The sequence below is a fragment of the Bos taurus genome, chromosome 11 (genome assembly GCF_002263795.3).
Source record: "Bos taurus isolate L1 Dominette 01449 registration number 42190680 breed Hereford chromosome 11, ARS-UCD2.0, whole genome shotgun sequence".
Taxonomy (NCBI): Eukaryota; Metazoa; Chordata; class Mammalia; order Artiodactyla; family Bovidae; genus Bos; species Bos taurus.
The window spans coordinates 49,248,509-49,268,333 of record NC_037338.1 but is presented as its reverse complement, the minus strand read 5'-3'; the positions used below and the strand labels follow the sequence as shown (position 1 = coordinate 49,268,333).

The window sequence follows — 19,825 nt, the reverse complement described above, 5'->3', positions numbered from 1 at the left end:
TTAACCTCTAGACCACCAGGGCGGAGAAGGCGATGGCACCCCACTCCAGTACTCTTGCCTGGAAAATCCCATGGATGGAGGAGCCTGGTAGCCTGCAGTCCATGGAGTCGCTAGGAGTCGGACACGACTGAGCGACTTCACTTTCACTTTTCACTTTCATGCATTGGAGAAGGAAATGGCAACCCACTCCAGTGTTCTTGCCTGGAGAATCCCAGGCACAGGGGAGCCTGGTGGGCTGCCGTCTATGGGGTCACACAGAGTCGAACACGACTGAAGCGACTTAGCAGCAGCAGCAGTATTTAGTATTAACACAGTGGCAAAGAATCCGCCTGCCAGTGCAGGACATGCAAGAGACTCGGGTTTGACCCCTGGGTCAGGAAGATCCCTTGGGGTAGGAAATGGCAACCCACTCCAGTATTCTTGGCTGGGAAATTCCATGGAGACAGGAGCCTGGCGGGCTACAGGCCATGGGGTTGCTAAGAGTTGAGCGCAACTATGCACACACACACACACACACACACACACGCACAATATACTTTATACATGCTTTTGGAAAATAAAGTATTAAAGCATATAAAATATTTTAAAGATACTTTTTCTTGTTTTTTGAAGTATACTTTTAAAGTAAAGTACTATCAGAGAAAAATCTGAAAAGAAAGTTGCCGTAGTTAAACCACGTGGTGTTAAATAGAACACTAGATATTCAGACCAGTGGGACAGAAGAGATAGCTCAGAATTTGATTTTATTAAAGGTAACTTGATATATGATAAAAGAATAAATTCAAATCGGCAGAAAATCAGGGAAACCAGGGAAAATATACCATCAACAATTTAAATTAACTGAACATATCATTTTGTAAAGAATAAAATTTGACTCCCGCATATCTTACTAAAATAAAGTTCCAGAGAATTAAAATAATACCACATTAAAAAACTAGGTAACAACAACAAAAAAAACAGGTAACAGCAAAAATTTGAAAAAAATTTTTTTAGATAAAGGCAATAATGACATGACAACTTTCTAAACTGAAAAAACATGTCATAAAGAAAAGATGTGTTTGACTATAGAAAATGAAACCTTTCTAAACAAAAGAAAAACGTCACCAGCATTTAAAGGTAAGCTATGAAGTGACAAAGCATTTGGAGTATTTTATTTTATTTTTTATTTTTTTTTAATGTTTACTCTTGCTTTTTTTAATCCCCTCCTCTCCCCCAAGTGGAGTAGTTTAATCATACCATTAATATACTGATGACATAAAGAATTCTTAGAAATTAAAAAAAAATAGTAGAGTCTAATAGATAATGGGCAAGGGACAAAAATCAAAATAAGAAAGATAATTCCCCCAAATAAAAAGTTTAAAAAATATATGTAGATATGTATTTATTTGGCTGCCTCTGGTCTCAGTTGCAGGAACTGCATTGCATCATGTGAGATCTTTTGTTGTTATGCAGGGACTCTCTAGTTGTGTTTGGGAGGGCTTAGCTGCTCAGTGGCTTGTGCAATCCCAGTTCCCTGACCACGGATCAAACACAGATTCCTTGCATTGTGAGGTAGGTTCTTAACCACCGGACCACTAGGAAAGTCTTCCTCCCCAAATGCATTTGACAGTAAATAAATATTTGGGAAAATATTAAACAATTTGTGGTCCTAAGTGGAGATTAAAAGTACTTACTATTTCTACTCATTACATTTGCAGATGAAAGACTATGATAATATCTAACGCTGGTGAAAGTACAGCAAACTTGTAGGTAATGGCAGTGTAAACTGATAGAATACTTTTGGAAAGTATTTGATAATGTTCATTGTTGCTGTTGTTTAGTTGCTAAGTTGTGTCCAAACTTTCGAGACCCCATGGACTGTAGCCCACCAGTTTCCTCTGTCCGTGGGATTTCCCAGGCAAGACTATAGGAGTGGGTTGCCATTTTCCTCTCCAGGGGATCTTCCCGAACCAGGAGTTGAACCTGTATCTCCTGCACTGGCGGGCCAATTCTTTACCACTGAGTCACCAGGGAATCCCTAATGTTCATTAGGAACCATGAGATTGTAACTTAAGCATTTTTGGATACTCGTTTTGTTGGGACGTGATTACATATAGTGAAATGCATAAATCTTAAGTGTAGAGAGTGATGAGATTTGATAGATGCATGTACCCATGAGATTCACACCCCAGTCAGGATGGAGAACATTTTCATCACCTGAGAGAGCCATTTTGTGTACTTTCCCCAAAACTCCCACATCCTCTTCTCCCCTCCTATCATTTTTCTGCTCTTTTTCATCAGATGTGAATTTTGCCTGTTCTAGAATTTCATATCAATGGGATCATGCAGAGTGTAGTTTTTTTGTGTTTCGTATCTTTTTGCTCAGTGTTTGGCATTCATCTATTTTGTTGCATGTATTAGCATTTTATTTCTTTTTTATCACCAAGTAGTATTGCATTGTATGGCTAAACTTTATTTATCCATTTACCTGTTGGTGGGCATTTGGGTTATTTCTGATGTTTGGCTTTTGTGGGAAAGTTTCTAAGAGCATTATCTCTCTCTCTCTCTCTCTTTTTTGTTATTGTTGTGGTAAAATACATATAACACAAACTTGCCATTGTAGCCATTTCAAAATGTACAATTCAGTGGCACTAATTAAATATTCTGCACTATTTCCAAAATTTATTTTTATGACCTTAAATAGAAACTCAGTAACCAATAGCAATAATTCCTTCTTTTCCCCTCCCCTCAGTCTCTGGTAATCCTTGATCTATTTTCTATCCCTATGAATTTGCCTTTTATAGATATTTCATGTATATAGATATACATATTCACATAGATATTTCATGTATTATTTTGTATCTGGCTTACTTCACTTAGCTTAATTCTTTCAAGGTTCATCCATGTTGTTACCTGTATCAGAACTTTATTCCTTCTCATGGTTGAATAATATTCCATTGTATGTATACACCATATGTTGTTGATCCATTCATCTATCAATGGACACTTGGGTCATTCCCACTTTTGGTTATTTTGAAAAATGTTATGAACATTGATGAACAAGTGTCCCTTTGAATCTCTGCTTTCAGTTTTTTGGAGTATATATCTAGGAGTGTAGGTGCTGGGTCATGTTTCTGTGAACATTTTTGTAATAGTCTTTATATGTGCATATGTTTTCTTTAGTGTGGGTAGACATGTAGAGGTTATATGGCATGTGTATACTTAACTCTGTGAAACAATGTCAATCTACATTTAAAAAGTTCATTTTATATTCTCACCAACAACTTTTGAAGTACCCATTGCTCCACATCCTTCTTAACACTTAGTATTGTTTGTCTTTTCTTCCCTACATATGACAAATATTTAATATGATTTTTAATATCTCAGTACATCCTTGCATGATAGATATTATTATTCATTTTAAAAAATTTGAGATGTAATTGACATATGACATATGATATGTTTCAGGTTTACAACGTAATGCTTTGATATAATATAGATTGCAAAAAGACTATGACCAGAAGTCTAGTTGTCATTCATCACCACGTTACGATTTTTTCCTTGTGATGGGCACTTTTAAGATTTCTCTCAGCAGCTTTCAAATATACATAAAGTATTACTAATTATAGTCACTGTGCTCTAGGTTACATACCCAGGACTTGCTCTACACCTGGAAGCCTGTGCTTTTTTACCACCTTCACCTATTTTGCCCTCTTCCCACATCGGGCCCCACGCCCAGAAAAGGGCTCTGTTTCTATGAGTTCTGTTTTTTTGTTTTCTTTTGTTTGTTTCATTTTCAGATTCCACTCGTAAGCGAGATCTTGTTTTAATTGTAGTCATTTTGATGCCATCATTTCATGGTAGTTTTAACATAGAATTCCCTCATGAGTTATGGTATTTAACACTTTTTCAAATATTTATTCGCTATTCTTCCTTTATGAAGTGACTGTTCAAATATTGTGCCCATTTAAAAGAATCAGAGTGTTTTGCTATTATTATTAATGCAGTACTTGCTGTGATAAAGAACCTACGAACAGACCCACCTTTATACAGTCATTTGATTTCTGACCCAGATGTCAAAGCAATTCAATGGGAAAATGAAAATCTTTTCAACAAATTGATCTGAAGCAACAGAATTTCAACCCAGCGTATTTGAGGTGAATCGCAGACCTAAATGTAGAAAATGATAAAACTGCTAGAAGAAACAAGAGGATATCTTCATGACACTGGGGAAAGCAAAGATTTTTTGAAGACTGACTTGCAATGGGCTGGTCCATGGGACCCCACGACCGCAAACGGATAGGACTTGTGGATTTGTGCTAGGTTCTTGTCACGTGGGACCCCAGGGCCCCTTGTCCATACCCCTTAGCACCCCAGAAAAGGGCTTGCTGGAATATGAATTCCCCAAAGATATTTGTATATGTGTGTATTTACTGATATGTGTATTTACTGAATACGGTAAAGAAAGACATGAGTCACCTTCTTGGGCTTTTTCCTCTTTACTAATGTGGTCTCCACATGTAGACCATGGTATCTTCACGTGGTTAGGAAAGAGGAGGCTTGTGGAGGGGAGCGGGGACAGCGCCTGACCTGGTGGCCAGATGGCAAGCAACTTTGGCCTAGAGACCTAGAGATAGGGCCAATGTGGAGTGGGGACGAACTTGGATTTTGGAGTCTGAGTTCAAATCCCCAGACATATGTGGTTTGAGCTGTGTGTCCTTGGAGCATTCACTGGACCTCTCTGAGTCCTGGTTTCCTTACAGGAGGCGAACCCTTAGCTGACTAGCTGGTCTCAGGACAGTTCTAGTAATCAAGGGCGGATGTGACAGCAGAGGCAGCCCTGCCCTCAAGCAGACCACACAAATGCAACACCTCAAACTCAGCTTTCACACACAAGCTCCATTTCCTAATTTTCCCGCTTCACCACTGGCCCCTCAGCCTTCAAATACTATAAAACTCTTGCCTCCTGTCTCCTCTGTCTCTTGTATCTGATTAGTTACAAAATGCCATCAATTTTCCTTCAAAACACTGTTTAGCAAGAAGTTCTTCTGTAGCTGATACTGCTGTTGCCTACCTGATCCCGTGACTTCTCATCTGTCCTTCCCGGCAGAATCTCAGTTTGGTTCAAAGTCCAGCCAAACGCTTCCTTCTGTATAGCCCTTCACAGTTGCGAGTACCCCCTGGACGTACTGATGAGACAAGCTGAAGGTCTCTGGGAAATATTTGCTTTTTAAAAATACATATAAGTACCTCCCTTTCCTGCTTCACTCTTCTCAGTTTTCCACCTGGGGCGGGGCCCTAGGGCCTGGAGGGCCTCAGTAGTCATCTTGGGATTATGAGGCAACCAGTCTCAAGAAGGCATTCGTGTCACTCACCCAGACTACTGCACAAGCTGTTGCTGGGCTCTCCCGACCTCTGCCCTGCAAGTAGAAGCCTCATGAGTCCCAGAATTGAGGACTCCGGTTAGAGTTCACCCCTCAAATAGAATATGAGGAAACCAATGGAAATGATGAAGGAAATCTAAATTTATTGACTGGGATAATGTTCATGACATCTTGTTAAATTTAAAAAGCTGTTCCAAAACATTTTTTATGATATAAAACTTTATATAAACATATACTTATTTATACATATATTCGTTGAAAGGTATAAATGGATATTTATGTAAATTTTTAATAATTAATTAATTTCCAAAGTATTGAGATATCAGACATGCAGCATTATATACTTTTAAGGTGTACAACATAATGATTTGACTTACATTCATCATGAAATGATGATCACAGTGGATTTAGTGAACATCCATGATCTCATAGAAATCAACATTAAGTAGACAAGTTTTCCTTGTAATGAGAGCTCTTAGGATTTACTTTCTTTACAATTTTCACTTATAATGTAATAAATGTAATGTAAAAATAAATATAATAGCAGTGTTCATTATCTTTTTCGTATTATACATTACATCCCTAGTATTTACTTATCTTGTAACTGGAAGTTTATACCTTCTGACCACCACCTTCATCCAATCCTACCCCTTACCCTTCCACCCCAGCCTCTGGTAACCATTAATCCAATCTCTTTTTTCCAAGAGTTTGTTTTTAAAGTATAATTGACCGACAACACTATGTAATTTCCTGGTACACACCATAGAGAATCAATATTTCTATAAATTTAAAAATGATGACCACTATGAGTCTAGTTGTCATCCGTTAATATTTCTGTAAATCTGTTTGGTGAACTTATAAGTGGTTTCATTTATTGTTTCTTACTTATGTAATTAAAATTTATTTCAATAAAAATAAGACAGCCAAAGTGCTTAAAAATGCTTCAATTCCTTGCTCCTTAGTGTGGCATTCACTGACTTCCACAATGGGCAAGAATAAAGGTGGTGTGTTTATGTGTGAATTTATGAGTATATGAAAGTATGTGGTTGTGAATTAATGTGTGAGTATGTGTGTGTGGGTATCTGGGAGTGTGAGTGGCTATGAGTGTGTGTGAATTAGTCAGTGCTTTGGAGAGTGTATGTCCCTGAGTTCATGTAACCGTGTGTAAGTGTGTGATGTGAGTTAGTGTGAGTGTGTCTGCTACCCTGGGATTTGGGTAATAAACCAGAAAGGATTCAAGGGGCCAGACAAACTATGGAATGCTGTTTATTTGGAATTTCAGGTAAACAACAAATACTTTCCAGTGTAAGTATATCCCACGCAATATTTGGGACATATGGATACTAAGAAATTATTTGTATCTACTATTCAATTTTTCTGACAGATGAAGGCCAATGACCTTTATGACACAGATGACTATTCAGACACCCAGAAGTTGGGACCAGACCCTGGCTGGGGCTCCTGTCCTTCCCACCGGCTCTCTCTGCCCATCGGCCAGGTCACTGCCAGGCTGGGCTGAACCCAGCTCTGAGGGAAAGGCCCGGCCTCCTTGATGATGGTGAGAAGGCTGGTGTGGGTCTAGGGGACCCAGGGTGCACAGAGAGCTCATGATCAGGGTCCATGAAGCTGGAGAATCCAGGGCTGGGAGGAGGAGCTTCAGGATCTACCCTGAGGGCACCTTTTTCTTCATCTTAATCAGGTAGTGCTACACTGGCTTAAATGGCTGGAAGGAGACCCAAGAGATGAGGAGAAGGATGACTTAGTGACACCAGCCCAGACCTCTGGGGTGGGAGGAAGAGATGAGGCAGGGGGCATGGATGCTCACCTGGCCAAGGGCCCTACCTGACCCCTCGGTAGTGGGGACTTCTTTTCCCATTACCACATCAGGGCAGGATGGGCATTGTGGCCGCAAATGCTCTCCATCGACACCCGGCTCAGTTCAGAAACTTCTAGTGCTGGGCTGGGTGGGTGGAGAGGGGTGTGTGGAAGCTCTCACGTACACTCCTCCTCCCACTTCTCCACAGACCAGTACCGGTGTTTGTGGTAAACCCAGTGACAGGGGAGGTGGCCAAAAAGAGGAAGAGGACCCTGCCAGGTTCCCAGCCTCTATAAAACAGGCTGTAGAGGGAGCCTGGGCAGCTGCCTCAACATGACCTCCTGGGCTGTCCTGCTCATCACCTCGGTGCTCCTGGTTGCCCCAGGTGAGGAAATACCCCTTGGGGTAGATCCCGATGACTCCTCCTCCCAGCCCTGCTTTCTCAGATTTGATGGACCCGAGCATGAGCTCCAAGGGCACCTGGCATGGGTAAGAGCAGCCCCAGGGCAGAGCAGGGCAGGAGGCACCCGGGACCCCTCACAAGGCCGCCTCCCCGTCCTGGGCGCCAGCTGCTTCCTGGGCTCTCCCCAGCCAGAAGTAGTGACTTCTTTCCCTCTGTCTGTGGAGGGCTGCTCATGCTGTTTCTTCCCCAGGGCTGGCTTTTTCCGGTCTGACTCCTGAGAGCCACGACCAGGCGACGGCCCATCTATGTGATGGAGACGAGTTGTGCCAGGGCCTGGCCCTGGAGGATCCCCAGGTACACAGGGATACTCCCCCACCTGCTACCCTCCCCCCACCATCCTTCTCCTTCCTCTCCTCCCTGGGCAGTGCCAGGGGCGAGGGTCTGGAGACTTAACTGGTCAGGGGGTGGGGAGGCAGGGCTGGGAGCTGAAGATGCTGTTTTTGTTCACACTGGTACCTGACTGTGGGATGGGGGCTACAGTGGTGGCTGGGCCCTCCCCAAGAGCCTCCTCCTCGTCTGACGGTAGAACAGCAGAGGGGCAGATGCTGGGCTGGGGCTGGTGCTGTGGGTGTGGGGGCAGGTCGTGGGGTCTCTCAGCCCCTCTAAAACAGGCAGAGAGATGGGTAGGGGCCAGCCAGTCTGGCTCAGGTCCTCATATGGACAGACAGATCATGGGTCATCCTACTGGCTTAAAAGCCCCCAGGGGACCCCTCCTGGCGCCCTTATGAAGTTGGGGTGTCTGAGAGACCACCCTTATGGGCTTCCTTTCCTGATAGGGTGACCTGCTGCTCCAAGGAGAAGAGCTGAGCCTACGCTGTGGTTCTTGTCGGAGAATAATACAACATCTGATGGACAAGTTGGGAGATCAGCCCGATGAGGTGAGACGGGAGGCTTGTGGGACCTGGCGGGTGGAGAGGTGCCCCCAAGTGGAGTGGGAAGGGCTGGGAATCCTTACCTAGGCTTTTTAAATGAGCTGGAAAGTGGGATGTACTTAGCTTTGAGTGAATTCTTAATAAGTGGAGGCATCATCACCAGAACCACAGTTTCACTTTCCCTCCCTCCCTCTCCTTGGCTCCCCCAACCTACCAGCATCACTACCTTCACCCTGGGGTATTCAGATTTATCCCCTTCCATGGGAGATGTCAGAAGAAGATATTTCAAAAGCAATGGACCAAAGCTCCAAGCTTGGATACCCTCCTAACCCACCACAGCCGCCCCCCACCAGCAGATGGAGCCCCCAGTCTGGCCCTGGACCAGAAGCTATATAGACAGAGCCTTTAAAGTGGGTCTGGGCACCACTCTCCACCCAGAAGACAGGGCCTGGGTATACAGAGGCTAAGACTCGGCAGGGTCAATTGTCCTTTCCAGAGCTCCTGCTGGCCAGGCTTGAGATGGGGAGGGGGGCTGAGCCCTGTCTCTCCAGTCCCTGCTCCCACTACCACCTGGCACCAACTCCCGGGACCCAGCACTCCCACTGCCAGACCCGCTGAGAGCCCAAGGCTGCCGGGGCCTGCAGAGAGACAGTGCCCAGCAGGGCTCACCTGAGGCCCGTTTCCCACCACGGCGCTGCTGCTGCAGAATACCGTTATCGAGGAGGCCTCCAAGGTGTGCAGCAAGATGAGGCTGCTGAAAGGTCTGTGCAAGTCAATCATGAAGAAATTTCTCCGTACCATCGCTGAGGACATCGTAGCTGGAAAAACCTCTCAGGTTATCTGTGTGGACATCAAGATGTGCAAAAGCAAGCCAGGTATGTGCATAGGCAACAGCAGGGACTCATTCCCTGACAGCCTCCCCGTGAAAGGCAAACTCCTAACAGCCTGAGGCAGCCTCCCCCTGCCCTTCCCCACACTCCTGCAAACAATCCTGGAGTAAAATCAGGTCTCCATTTCTCCTCAGAGGTGTGACCTTGGGCAAGTAACCTAACCTCTTTGAGCTTCAGTTTCCTTACCTGGGAAAGGGCAATAATTATTTCTATTTCTGAGGTTGAAATGAGGATTGAATGAGACCATCACGTAAGATGAGGTTGACACCAAGGAAATGGCCCGAGACTGAGAAATCAGAGCCCGGATCAACCTGTCTCTTCTCTCCACAGTAGGTTTCATTTGATTCCCTGGGTCCTCTTACCCCATCCTGGGGAAAAAGCACAGAAACTCCAGCATCCTCGGCCGGCTCCTTCCTTCCTGAATCCAGGAGTCTTCTCTCCAGTTTCTCTCACCAAACTCCCTCCACTGCCTTTCCCTCTCAGAATAAAATATCATGCAAGACTTTTGCTTCAGCTTCTTTTCCTTTGTTGGGTTTCAGAAGAGGGGCACGCTCATCTGACTCTTAAGTTCAATCAATAAACAGGTTGTATGTCATGTGGTTCTAGATGCTAGGGGTTTAGTGGTGAACAAGACAACTTAGCAGCTCTCACATATATGGTCATGAAATAATTATTGTACTGCTTGTCACTCCAAGACCCTGGGGTACATCACAAACATACCCCCAGGAGCCCTCAGACCAGCTGAGGAGACCATTCGGGTTTTGTTGTTGTTGCTCAGTTGCTCAGACTTGTACGACTTTTTGCGACCCTATGGACTGTAGCCCACCAGGCTCCTCTATCCATGGGATTCTCCAGGCAAGAGTACTGGAGTGGCTTGTCATTCCCTCCTTCAGGGGATCTTCCCGACCCAGGGATGGAACCCGAATTATCTGCATTTCCTGCATTGCAGGTGGATTCTTTACCAATTAAACTATCGAGGAAGATATATATATATATATATATGAATAGATAAAGATGTGGGCTATTATAAATAGTGCTATTGAACATTGGGGTACATGTTATATTTTCAAATTATAGTTTTTGTCTTTTCTGGGTATATACTCAGAAGCAGGGCTGCTGGATTATATGGTTACTCTATTTTTAGTTTTTTAAGTAATCTCCTTACTGTTCAGCACAGTGGGTGTTCCAATTTACATTCCCACTGACAGTGTAGGAGGGTTCTTTTTTCTCTATACCCTGTCTAGGATTTATTACTTGTAGACTTTTTGATGATGGCCATTCTGACCAGAGTGAGGTCAGATGGCCATCATCAAAACTACCTGAATGTAGTTTTATTTTATTTTATTTTTTTTTCTTTAGCCATGGACTTTATTGTTTGAATATTTGCAATTATTATTCTATACACAGATGTTAATTTCTTACAAAACTCTGTATTCCATATTGCTAGGTCACTTCACTCTTCATTTTATGTCACATTTCCATCAAGAACTATTTCCCCAAATCACCATCTGCCTGATTGTGTGTTGTTGTTGTTCAGTTGCTAAGTTGTGTACGACTCTGCGATGCCAGACACTAGTCCACCAGGCTCAACTGTCCATGAGATTTTCCAGGCAAGAATACTGGAGTGGGTTGCCATTTCCTTCTCCACTGAATGTAGTTTTAATTTGCATTTCTCTAATAATTAGTGAAGAAAGCTGAGCGCTGAATAATTGATGCTTTTGAACTGTGGTGTTGGAGAAGACTCTTGAGAGTCCCTTGGACTGCAAGGAGATCCAACCAGTCCATTCTAAAGGAGATCAGTCCTGGGTGTTCATTGGAAGGACTGATGCTAAAGCTGAAACTCCAATACTTTGGCCACTTCATGCAAAGAGTTGACTCATTGGAAAAGACTCTGACGATGGGAGGGATTGGGGGCAGGAGGAGAAGGGGATGAAAGAGGATGAGATGGCTGGATGGCATCAGCGACTTGATGGACATGAGTTTGAGTGAACTTTGGGAGTTGGTGATGGACAGGGAGGCTTGGTGTGCTGAGATTCACGGGGGTCGCAAAGAGTCAGACACGACTGAGCGACTGAACTGAACTAAATAATTAGTGATGTTGAACATCTTTTCATGTTTCTGTTGGCCATCTGTCTGTCTTCTTTGGAGAAATGTCTACTTAGGTCTTCTGCTTATTTTTGGTTGTTTATTAAATTTTTTTATTGAACTGTGTAAACTGATATTATGTCTTGGAAATTCAGCTCTTGCTGTTGGTATGATTTACAAATATTTTCTCCCATTCCATAGATTATCTTTGCATTTTATGGTTTCTCTTGCTGTGCAAACAATTTAGAGTTTAATAGGTCCCATTTGTTTATTTTTGCTTTTGTTTCCATTACCCTAAGAGATGGATCCAAAAAACTACTGCTGCAAGTTTTGTCAAGAGTGTTTGGCCTACATTTTCCTCTAGGAGTTTTATAGTATCTGATTTTGCATTTAGGTTTTGAACCCACTTAAACTTATGTATGACAAAATGAAAATGTTCATTCTTTTACATGTAGCTGTCCAGTTTTCCTGGCACCACTTGTCAAAGAGATTGTCTTTTCTTCACCATGTATTTTGCATACTTTGTTGTAGATTAATTGGCCATAAGTGTGGGGGTTCTCTATTCTTGATGCAATCTATTTCCACATAATCTTTATTTATTTGTTTTTCCTAAAGTCTACAGTTTATTCAGATTTCCTATTTATTTATTTTTGGCTGCACTGGGTCTTCATTGTGGTGTTTGGGGTTTCTCTAGTCACAGCACGCAGGCTTTGTTGCCTCTTGGCATGTGGGATCTAAGTTTCCTGACCAGGGATTGAACCTTCAATGTGAAAGGGCCAAGTTCTAACCACTGGAGCACCAGGGAATTCCCTATTCTTTCCTATTTCTTTATGTCTTGTAATTTTTTGTTGGAAACTGGTTATCTTAGGTAATCTGTTATAGCAAATATGGCTACTGGTCACACTCCGCTCCCCAGGTATATTATTGCCTTTTCGAGATGAATTGCTTGTTTTCATGTTTAGTAACTGACTGGGTAATTTTAGTGAGGTCCCTCCACCCTTCAGAGTGTGATGCCTCAGATGTTGCACCTCAAGGGCTACAGCCTTGAGCATGACCACAACTATCCTGTGATGACAGAGGTTTGGGAAGGGTTCTCTTTGTCTCAAAACACCGCGTTGTGAATCTCCAAAATTTCTGGCTCACTGCTCTATTGTTTTCAACAATGTCCCAGGGGACAAATTGCTTTATGAAGTCCAATCAAACCTAAGTCCTGTATGGGTCACTGTTAGAGACTTTTTTCTGACTCAGGGAGGCCTCTTCACAGGTTTTTCTTTCTTTGCTTTCTCTCCAGCAAATTAGCCAGCTTACAGGTTAGCCTTATGTCTCCAAGGCAGCTATCACTCTCCTTCCAAGTGTCTTTCACCACAACTTCCACTGTGCAATTCTGTTCCCAGGACAAATCTGAGGACTGCTGCAATAGTGAGTAGGTAATCTCTAGACTTTCCCCGTGAGTTGAGTAAACACTTGAAATTCCACTCCTCCCTTCATCCAGTAGCCTAACTTTGTCAAGTGAACTTGAAATGGAGCAAGACCTTATGGTCCTTGCCCCATCCTCACCACGTCTTCTCCCTGCCTTTTGTCTGTGGAAAACTTTAGTCAAAGAATAAGTTCAATCAGAGGAGTGAGAAATGCTGAAACAAAGGAAAACCGTCAAAGGAGACTAAATAATAATGCAGTCATTAAGCATAGTCAAGGACTTTTAGTTTCTTCTTAAGGGCTATAGATAATTTGGGGGCTTCCCTAGTAGCTCAGACGGTAAGAAATCACCTGCAATGCAGGAGACCACGGTTCTATTCCTGGGATAGGAAGATCCCCTGCAGAAAGGATAGGCTACCAATTCCAGTATTCTTGGGCTTCCCTGGTGGTTCAGACAGTAAAGAATCCACCTGCAATGCAGGAGACCTGGGTTCCATTCCTGGGTCAGGAAGATCCCCTGAAGAAGGGAATGGCAACCCACCACAGTATTCTTGCCTGGAGAATCCCATGGTCAGAGGAGACTGGTGGGCTACAGTCCATGGGGTGGCAAAGAGTAGGACACAACCGAGTGACTAACTTCAGCACAGCACAGCACAGCACATAGGTAATATTCTGAGCCATATCCTGTGAGCAGTCTTATAAATACCAAAACACCAGGTGGAGAAGTTAACATGATGAGCAAACTGTACCCGTGAGCTGCAACAATTCTGAGAATTGACCTCAAAGAAATGGAAACAAATGAACCCTGGAACTGAAGATTAACTGTACCTAAAACAATCAAGATGATGCTGGTCAGACCACTGGTGACCAGTTTAAAGATGACTGTTAGAGATGACTGTGCTGTTTCTACAGTTAGACCCATCCCGCCCACCCCTATGAAAGTTCTCTGCTACTGCTGCTGCTGCTAAGTCGTTTCAGTTGTGTCAGACTCTGTGCGACCCCGTGGACTGCAGCCTACCAGGCTTCTCCGTCCCTGGGATTCTCCAGGCAAGAGTACTGGAGTGGGGTGCCATTGCCTTCTCCGTTCCACATTCCATGAGGCCAACATTCCATGAGGCCAGCTAAGCCTGTGAGCCACAACTACTGAGCTTGTATGCTGCAACTACTGAAACCCACAAGCCTAGAGCCTAGGCTCCACAACAAGAAAGGCACTACAATGAGAAACCCACACACTTTAATGAAGAGTAGCCCTGCTTGCCACAACTAGAGAAAACCTGCATGCAGCAACAAAGACCCAATGTGGCCAAAAATAAAACAAAATGAAAATGAATCTTGGCGAGTTCACGCTTGGTCTTTGAATCCCTCGTGTGGAAGGGAAATGGGGAATTCTTTCTTCCTTAGCATGAGCTGGTGTATTTTAGCCAGATTCATTGATGGCAAGCAACAGAAACTGACTCAAGCTAAATTAAGAAAAGGGAAGTGATTGGGAGGCCATGGATGCCTCAGGCTGGAAGGCAGGACCTAGAACAGAAGTTGGACAGGAGCTGGGCAGCTCAAAGGGTCCTTTGAGGCAGGGAGAGCACTTCAGTCTCACCCAGGTGCAGTCACTGGGGTGAATGAAGTTCCACAATGAGCTCACTCTGTCTTTGTGTCTCCTGCTCCAAAGCCAAATTCCTAGGAAAGAGAGCATTCAGCCAGCCAACCTCAGATCAGATACTTGGCTTTGATTGTTCTAAGGTGATGAAAAGGAAGTCAGGCTCTAGGAGATCTGGGTGACTGTTTCGGCTTATGAAGTGGAGGATAGATTGCTAGATGAGTTACTGTCCACTGAGACAGTACACAGTAGCTGTCAGATAATTCCCCAAAGGAAATTAGAGTGACTATTAGGAAGGAAGAGTAGATGCTGTGTGGCCAAATCGGCAAATGTCCAGTCCCGCTTGTAATGATGGTGAGTGTTGTCTCTGCGTGTGTGTGGGTTGTTTCAGTCGTGTCTGACTCTTTGTGACCCCATGGACTGTAGCCTTCCAGGTCCTCTGTCCATGGGATTCTCCAGGCAAAGATACTGGAGTGAGTTGCCAAGACCTCCTCCAGGGGATCGTCCCACCCCAGGGATCAAACCTGCCTCACTTTATGTCTCCTGCATTGGCAGGCAGGTTCTTTACCACTAGTGCCACCTGGGAAGCCAGTATTGTCTCTGAGGCACTTCCGAATAGGAAGACATTTCTCTGGCGGGAATCAGGAACTGTGGATTCCTGGTATTAGGGGCTTGCCTGTCTCTAAGTAAGATGCGCTTTCCCATATACTCAGGTTGAGAATCTTGGAGTTTACTCAACAGGCTTCAAGAGTACTGCCTGTGGGCACAGACCAGGGCCCCAGACAGGTCTTGGTTTCATTCAGATGATGTTGATCTTGGCCTCTTTGCCTCTTTGGTTTCCTTATCTGACATAGAACCTACAATACTTGCAAGACTCCTACGTTGCTCTGCTTAGATAACTCATGTGTGTGCCTAGCATGGTGTAAGCTGTGCTAAGAGGTTACCTGGAAGATGGGTCATTACCTAGAAGGTGCTGGGAGTAAAGAATTTTAGGCAGAGGAAGAGGTGGTGAGAATTGCAGTCGTCCATGGTGAATGAGACAGTTTCCTGCAGGCTGTATCACAGAGAGAAGCTGGAGTCATCACCTTGCCTTGCTGCAGATTCAGCCCCTGTTCCAGCAGTTGCCAGAAACCCAGAGCCTGGAGATGGGTTCCTGTCCCAAGGCACAAGACTCATCTCACATGCCTGCCTTATGTTTCTCTCTTAGATGCTACCATCCCTCCCTAATGTCCTCCAGAGGACCAGAGAATCACTGTATCTTCAGAATAAATGCTGGATGCCCCTCCCCTACCACCCAGTTCATTCCCACCCAAGGAGATGTTTTCTGTAGAGTGGGGATGATGCTCAGGAGAGCACTTATAGGTACGTCTAATAATCACAGCACCCAGACACTGCAGGCTGCATGCTCACAGGCAGAGACTAAGAGTCGGGAGGGGTATGCATCCTAGGCCAATAGTACCCTGGAGCCTCTGTGCCAGGGGAGGGTGCCGGGGAGGAGAGTGGACTGGTCCAGAGATTTAAGGCTCAGTCAGCTACTTTAAAGGTGGACCAGAAGCAGCCCAGTGTAGTGTTGAGGGCTTATATACCAAATATTTGAGGATGGATGAAGACTGTTTTTACAATCAAGACATTTAATAAAGACCAACATGGTAAAGACCATCACTTCATGGGTAATAGGTAAGGAAACAATGGAAACAGTGAGAGACTTAATTTTGGGGGGCTCCAAATTCACTGCAGATGGTGACTGCAGCCATGGAATTAAGATACCTGCTCCTTGGAAGAAAAGCTGTGACCAACCTTGACAGCATATTAAAAAGCAGAGACATTACTTTGCTGACAAGGGCTTCCCTGGTGGATTAGAGGGTAAAGCGTCTGCCTGCAATGTGGGAGACCCGGGTTCAATGCCTGGGTGTGGAAGATCCCCTGGAGAAGGAAATGGCAACCCACTCCAGTACTCTTGCCTGGAAAATTCCACGGACAGAGGAGCCTGGTAGGCTACAGTCCATGGGGTCGCAAAGAGTCGGACACGACTGAGTGACCCATTTGTTTGTACTTTGCTGACAAAGGTCCATCTAGTCAAAGCTATGGTTTTTCCAGTAGTCATGTATGGATGTGAGAGTTGGACTGTAAAGAAAGCTGAACACTGAAGAATTGATGCTTTTGAACTGTGGTGCTGGAGAAGACTCTTGAGACTCCCTTGAACTGCAAGGAGATCAAACCAGTCAATCTTAAAGGAAATCAGTCCTGAATATTCATTGGAAGGACTGATATTGAAGCTGAAGCTCCCATACTTTGGCCACCTGATGAGAAGAACTGACTCATTGGAAGAGACCCTGATGCTGGGGAAGATTGAAGGCGGGAGGAGAAGGGGATGACAGAAAATGAGATGGTTGTATGGCATCACTGATTCAGCAGACATGAGTTTGAGCAAGCTTTGGGAGTTGGTTATGGACAGGGAAGCCTGGCATGATGCAGTCAATGGGGTCTGCAGCAAAGAGTTGGATATGACTCAGCGATTGAACTGAACTCAACATGGTAAAATTTGCACCTTAAGTTGCATTGGGAAAGTGAATGATGATCATTTATATTTACTGATATAAAATATTAATATAATAATATATGAATATATTATTGATAACAGGAATAATTAAGAAAAGTACTGTGGCTCAATGACACCTTTAAATACATTCATATTTTAGCCACAAGCTTCCCTAGCAGCTCGGTTGGTAAAGAATCCGCCTGCATGCAGGAGACCACAGTTCCATTCCTGGGTTGGGAAGATACACCGGAGAAGGGATAGGCTCCCCACTCCAGTATTCTTGGGCTTCGCTTGTGGTTCAGCTGGTAAAGAATCCACCTGCAATGCGGGAGACCAGGTTCAATTCCTGGGTTGGGAAGATCCCCTGGAGAAGCGAAAAGTTACCCACTCCAGTATTCTGGCCTGGAGAATTCCGTTGACTGTATAGCCCTTGGGGTCACAAAGAGTCCGACACGACTGAACCACTTTCACTTTTATTTTATTCACAACAGCACGTACATATCTTTGAAAAATGTTTTATGCGTGTGTTGACTTTACTGGTCTATTCCTGGCTGTCCACCTTTTGGAAGAAAACTCTCCGTGGTTGGCTGCCCTCAGTGACCTTGCGACCTGGGACGCCCATATGGGTGGAGCCTGGTCTGTGGCCCAGGCTTACAGCGATGTGCTGGGCCAATCAGAGCCCTTGATCTAGAATTAGAAGTAACACGCCTGGAGGTGAGAGGCTGTTTCAAGTCTTGGGGCTGGGCAGCAATACCCACTGCAAGCTGAAACCGTTGGGGATCAGGAACCATAATGAAGCAGTGCATGAAAAAGAAATAACAGTAGTATTTGTGGTAACGAAAATGAAAGCTAAGCTTTTTTGAGCCTTTTCTTTGTGCCCCGCTCAAGTCTAAGAACTTTACAGTGTAATCTCACGCAGTCCTCATAAACACCCCAAATCCCTACGAAATTTGCAGATAAGGAGAATAAAGCACAGAGAGGGTAAGGAACTTGGTCAAGGCCCACAGCTAGGAGGTGGCACATCTGGGATTGGAGCCCAGGCTACCTCTTGTCCTCTCCTGCCACTCCAGGAAGCAGGACTGGCAGCCCTCGGGCCGTGAAGGGAGACAGCGACTCTGTGTAGCCACCTTGATTTCCTGAGTCTGAATGTCTTGATCTGTGCTTTCCCTTGCCACAGGATTCCCCGGCACTGCCCCACCCTCCTCCAGGTAGACTGGGTCTCTGCTTCTTGCTTCAGATGGAAACTCTTAAGCGGAGACCATTAAGGTGCACACAAGGGTTCATGTCCCTTTGTGTCTCTTGGGACCCCAGAGTATGAAGCGGCAGGGCCCTGAGACCTTCAGTAAGTCCGGTCCATCTTGCCCCCCACCTCCAGCCCCACCTAGGGATGATGATCTGAGGCTGGGGGCTGGAGCTGTCCCCACTTAGGGGAACAGCTGCCCCGTGGCCTGGGCAGGGTTTGGACAGACTTGCTTGAATTCCCTTCACAGACTTCCTTAGATGTGGGCTTTTTTTACCCTTTTTTAAAGCTGTGGTTCGGGTGAGGCTATTAACCCTGAAGTTGCATTCTGTTTCCAACTGACTTGGGTGAACTGCCCTGAAGACTTTATTACCAAAATGCAGCAGGAATCCACTCAAAAGTGATGGTACAAGTGCTGCCACCTACTGGAGGAAAATTAACAGTGTCAAAAAGAAGAGAGCACTTTGCCAACAAAGGTCTGTATAGTCAAAGCTATGGTCTTTCTAGTAGTCATGTATGGCTGTGAGAGTTGGACCATAAAGAAGGTTAATTGCTGAAGAACTGATGCTTTTGAACTGTGGTGCTGGAGAAGACTCTTGAGAGTCCCTTGGACAGCAAGGAGATCAAACCAGTCATTCCTAAAGGAAATCAACCCTGAATATTCATTGGAAGGAATGATGCTGAAGCTGAAGCTCCAATACTTTGGCCATCTGATGCAAAGAGCTGACTCATTGGAAAAGACCCTGATACTGGGAAAGACTGAGGGCAGGAGGAGAAGGGGGTGGCAGAGGATGAGATGGTTAAATAGCATCAGCAATTCAATAGACATGAGTTTGAGCAAACCCCAGGAGATGGTGGAGGACAGAGGAGCCTGTCATGCTGCAGTCCATGGGGTTGCAAAGAGTCAGACATGACTTAGCGACTGAACAACAACATTGTTTTATATACGTGGATGATTGGATATAGAAATAAAAATAGATATAGGTGTATATGTATGTGTGTGTGCATACAGATGTATATTCCCTAGCTTCATCCTTTGTAAGGGACTGGAAATAATGACGGTAGCTATGAGTATACGAGTCTCTGGATATTGGTTTCTAAGTACCATTTCCCAGTGAAAAACAATTAGGGCTCCTTGGAGAACTGGCTGATTCTGGGGCTGGAGCAGTGAAAATATAAATGAATACAGAAGATTTTGCAGTGCTAGAAAAAGTGCTCAGAAATGGTGTGTGCGTATGTTTGTGTGTGTTAGTCACTCAGTCGTGTCTAACGTTTTGCGACCCTATGGACTGTAGCCCATCAGACTCCTCTGTCCATGGAATTCTCCAGGCAAGCATTCTGGAGTCACTTGCCATTTCCTTCTCCATGGGATCTTCCCAACCCAGGAATGATGAGGATATTATTAAAAAAACATAGGATTCACATTGAAGGGGTTCCCAATGGCCAGATCTGAGACAATTTTAGTAACAAAATAAATAATAATAGTAATAAATAATAACTCATGGAATAAAGAATATATCCATGACTCTATATACATATAAATAAAT

General features: G+C 44.4%; 1 protein-coding gene across 3 annotated transcripts; it reads left to right on the top strand.

Moving 5' to 3' along the window:
- The first annotated feature begins 7,042 nt into the window (after positions 1-7,042).
- Positions 7,043-9,906, top strand: GNLY (granulysin). 3 transcript variants are annotated; one of them, NM_001075143.2, is made up of 6 exons: positions 7,043-7,062; positions 7,388-7,564; positions 7,833-7,936; positions 8,419-8,520; positions 9,221-9,389; positions 9,735-9,906. In NM_001075143.2, exons 2-6 carry the CDS (start codon positions 7,513-7,515, stop codon positions 9,746-9,748), a joined length of 441 nt encoding a protein of 146 aa, NP_001068611.1. In that variant the 5' UTR covers positions 7,043-7,062; positions 7,388-7,512; the 3' UTR covers positions 9,749-9,906. The 3 variants fall into 3 exon arrangements, with proteins under 3 accessions (NP_001068611.1, XP_024855192.1, XP_059747031.1); XM_024999424.2 differs by lacking the exon at positions 7,043-7,062 and having other exon boundaries at positions 7,501-7,564; positions 9,738-9,906; XM_059891048.1 differs by lacking the exon at positions 7,043-7,062 and having other exon boundaries at positions 7,501-7,668.
- Positions 9,907-19,825: the final 9,919 nt, after the last annotated feature.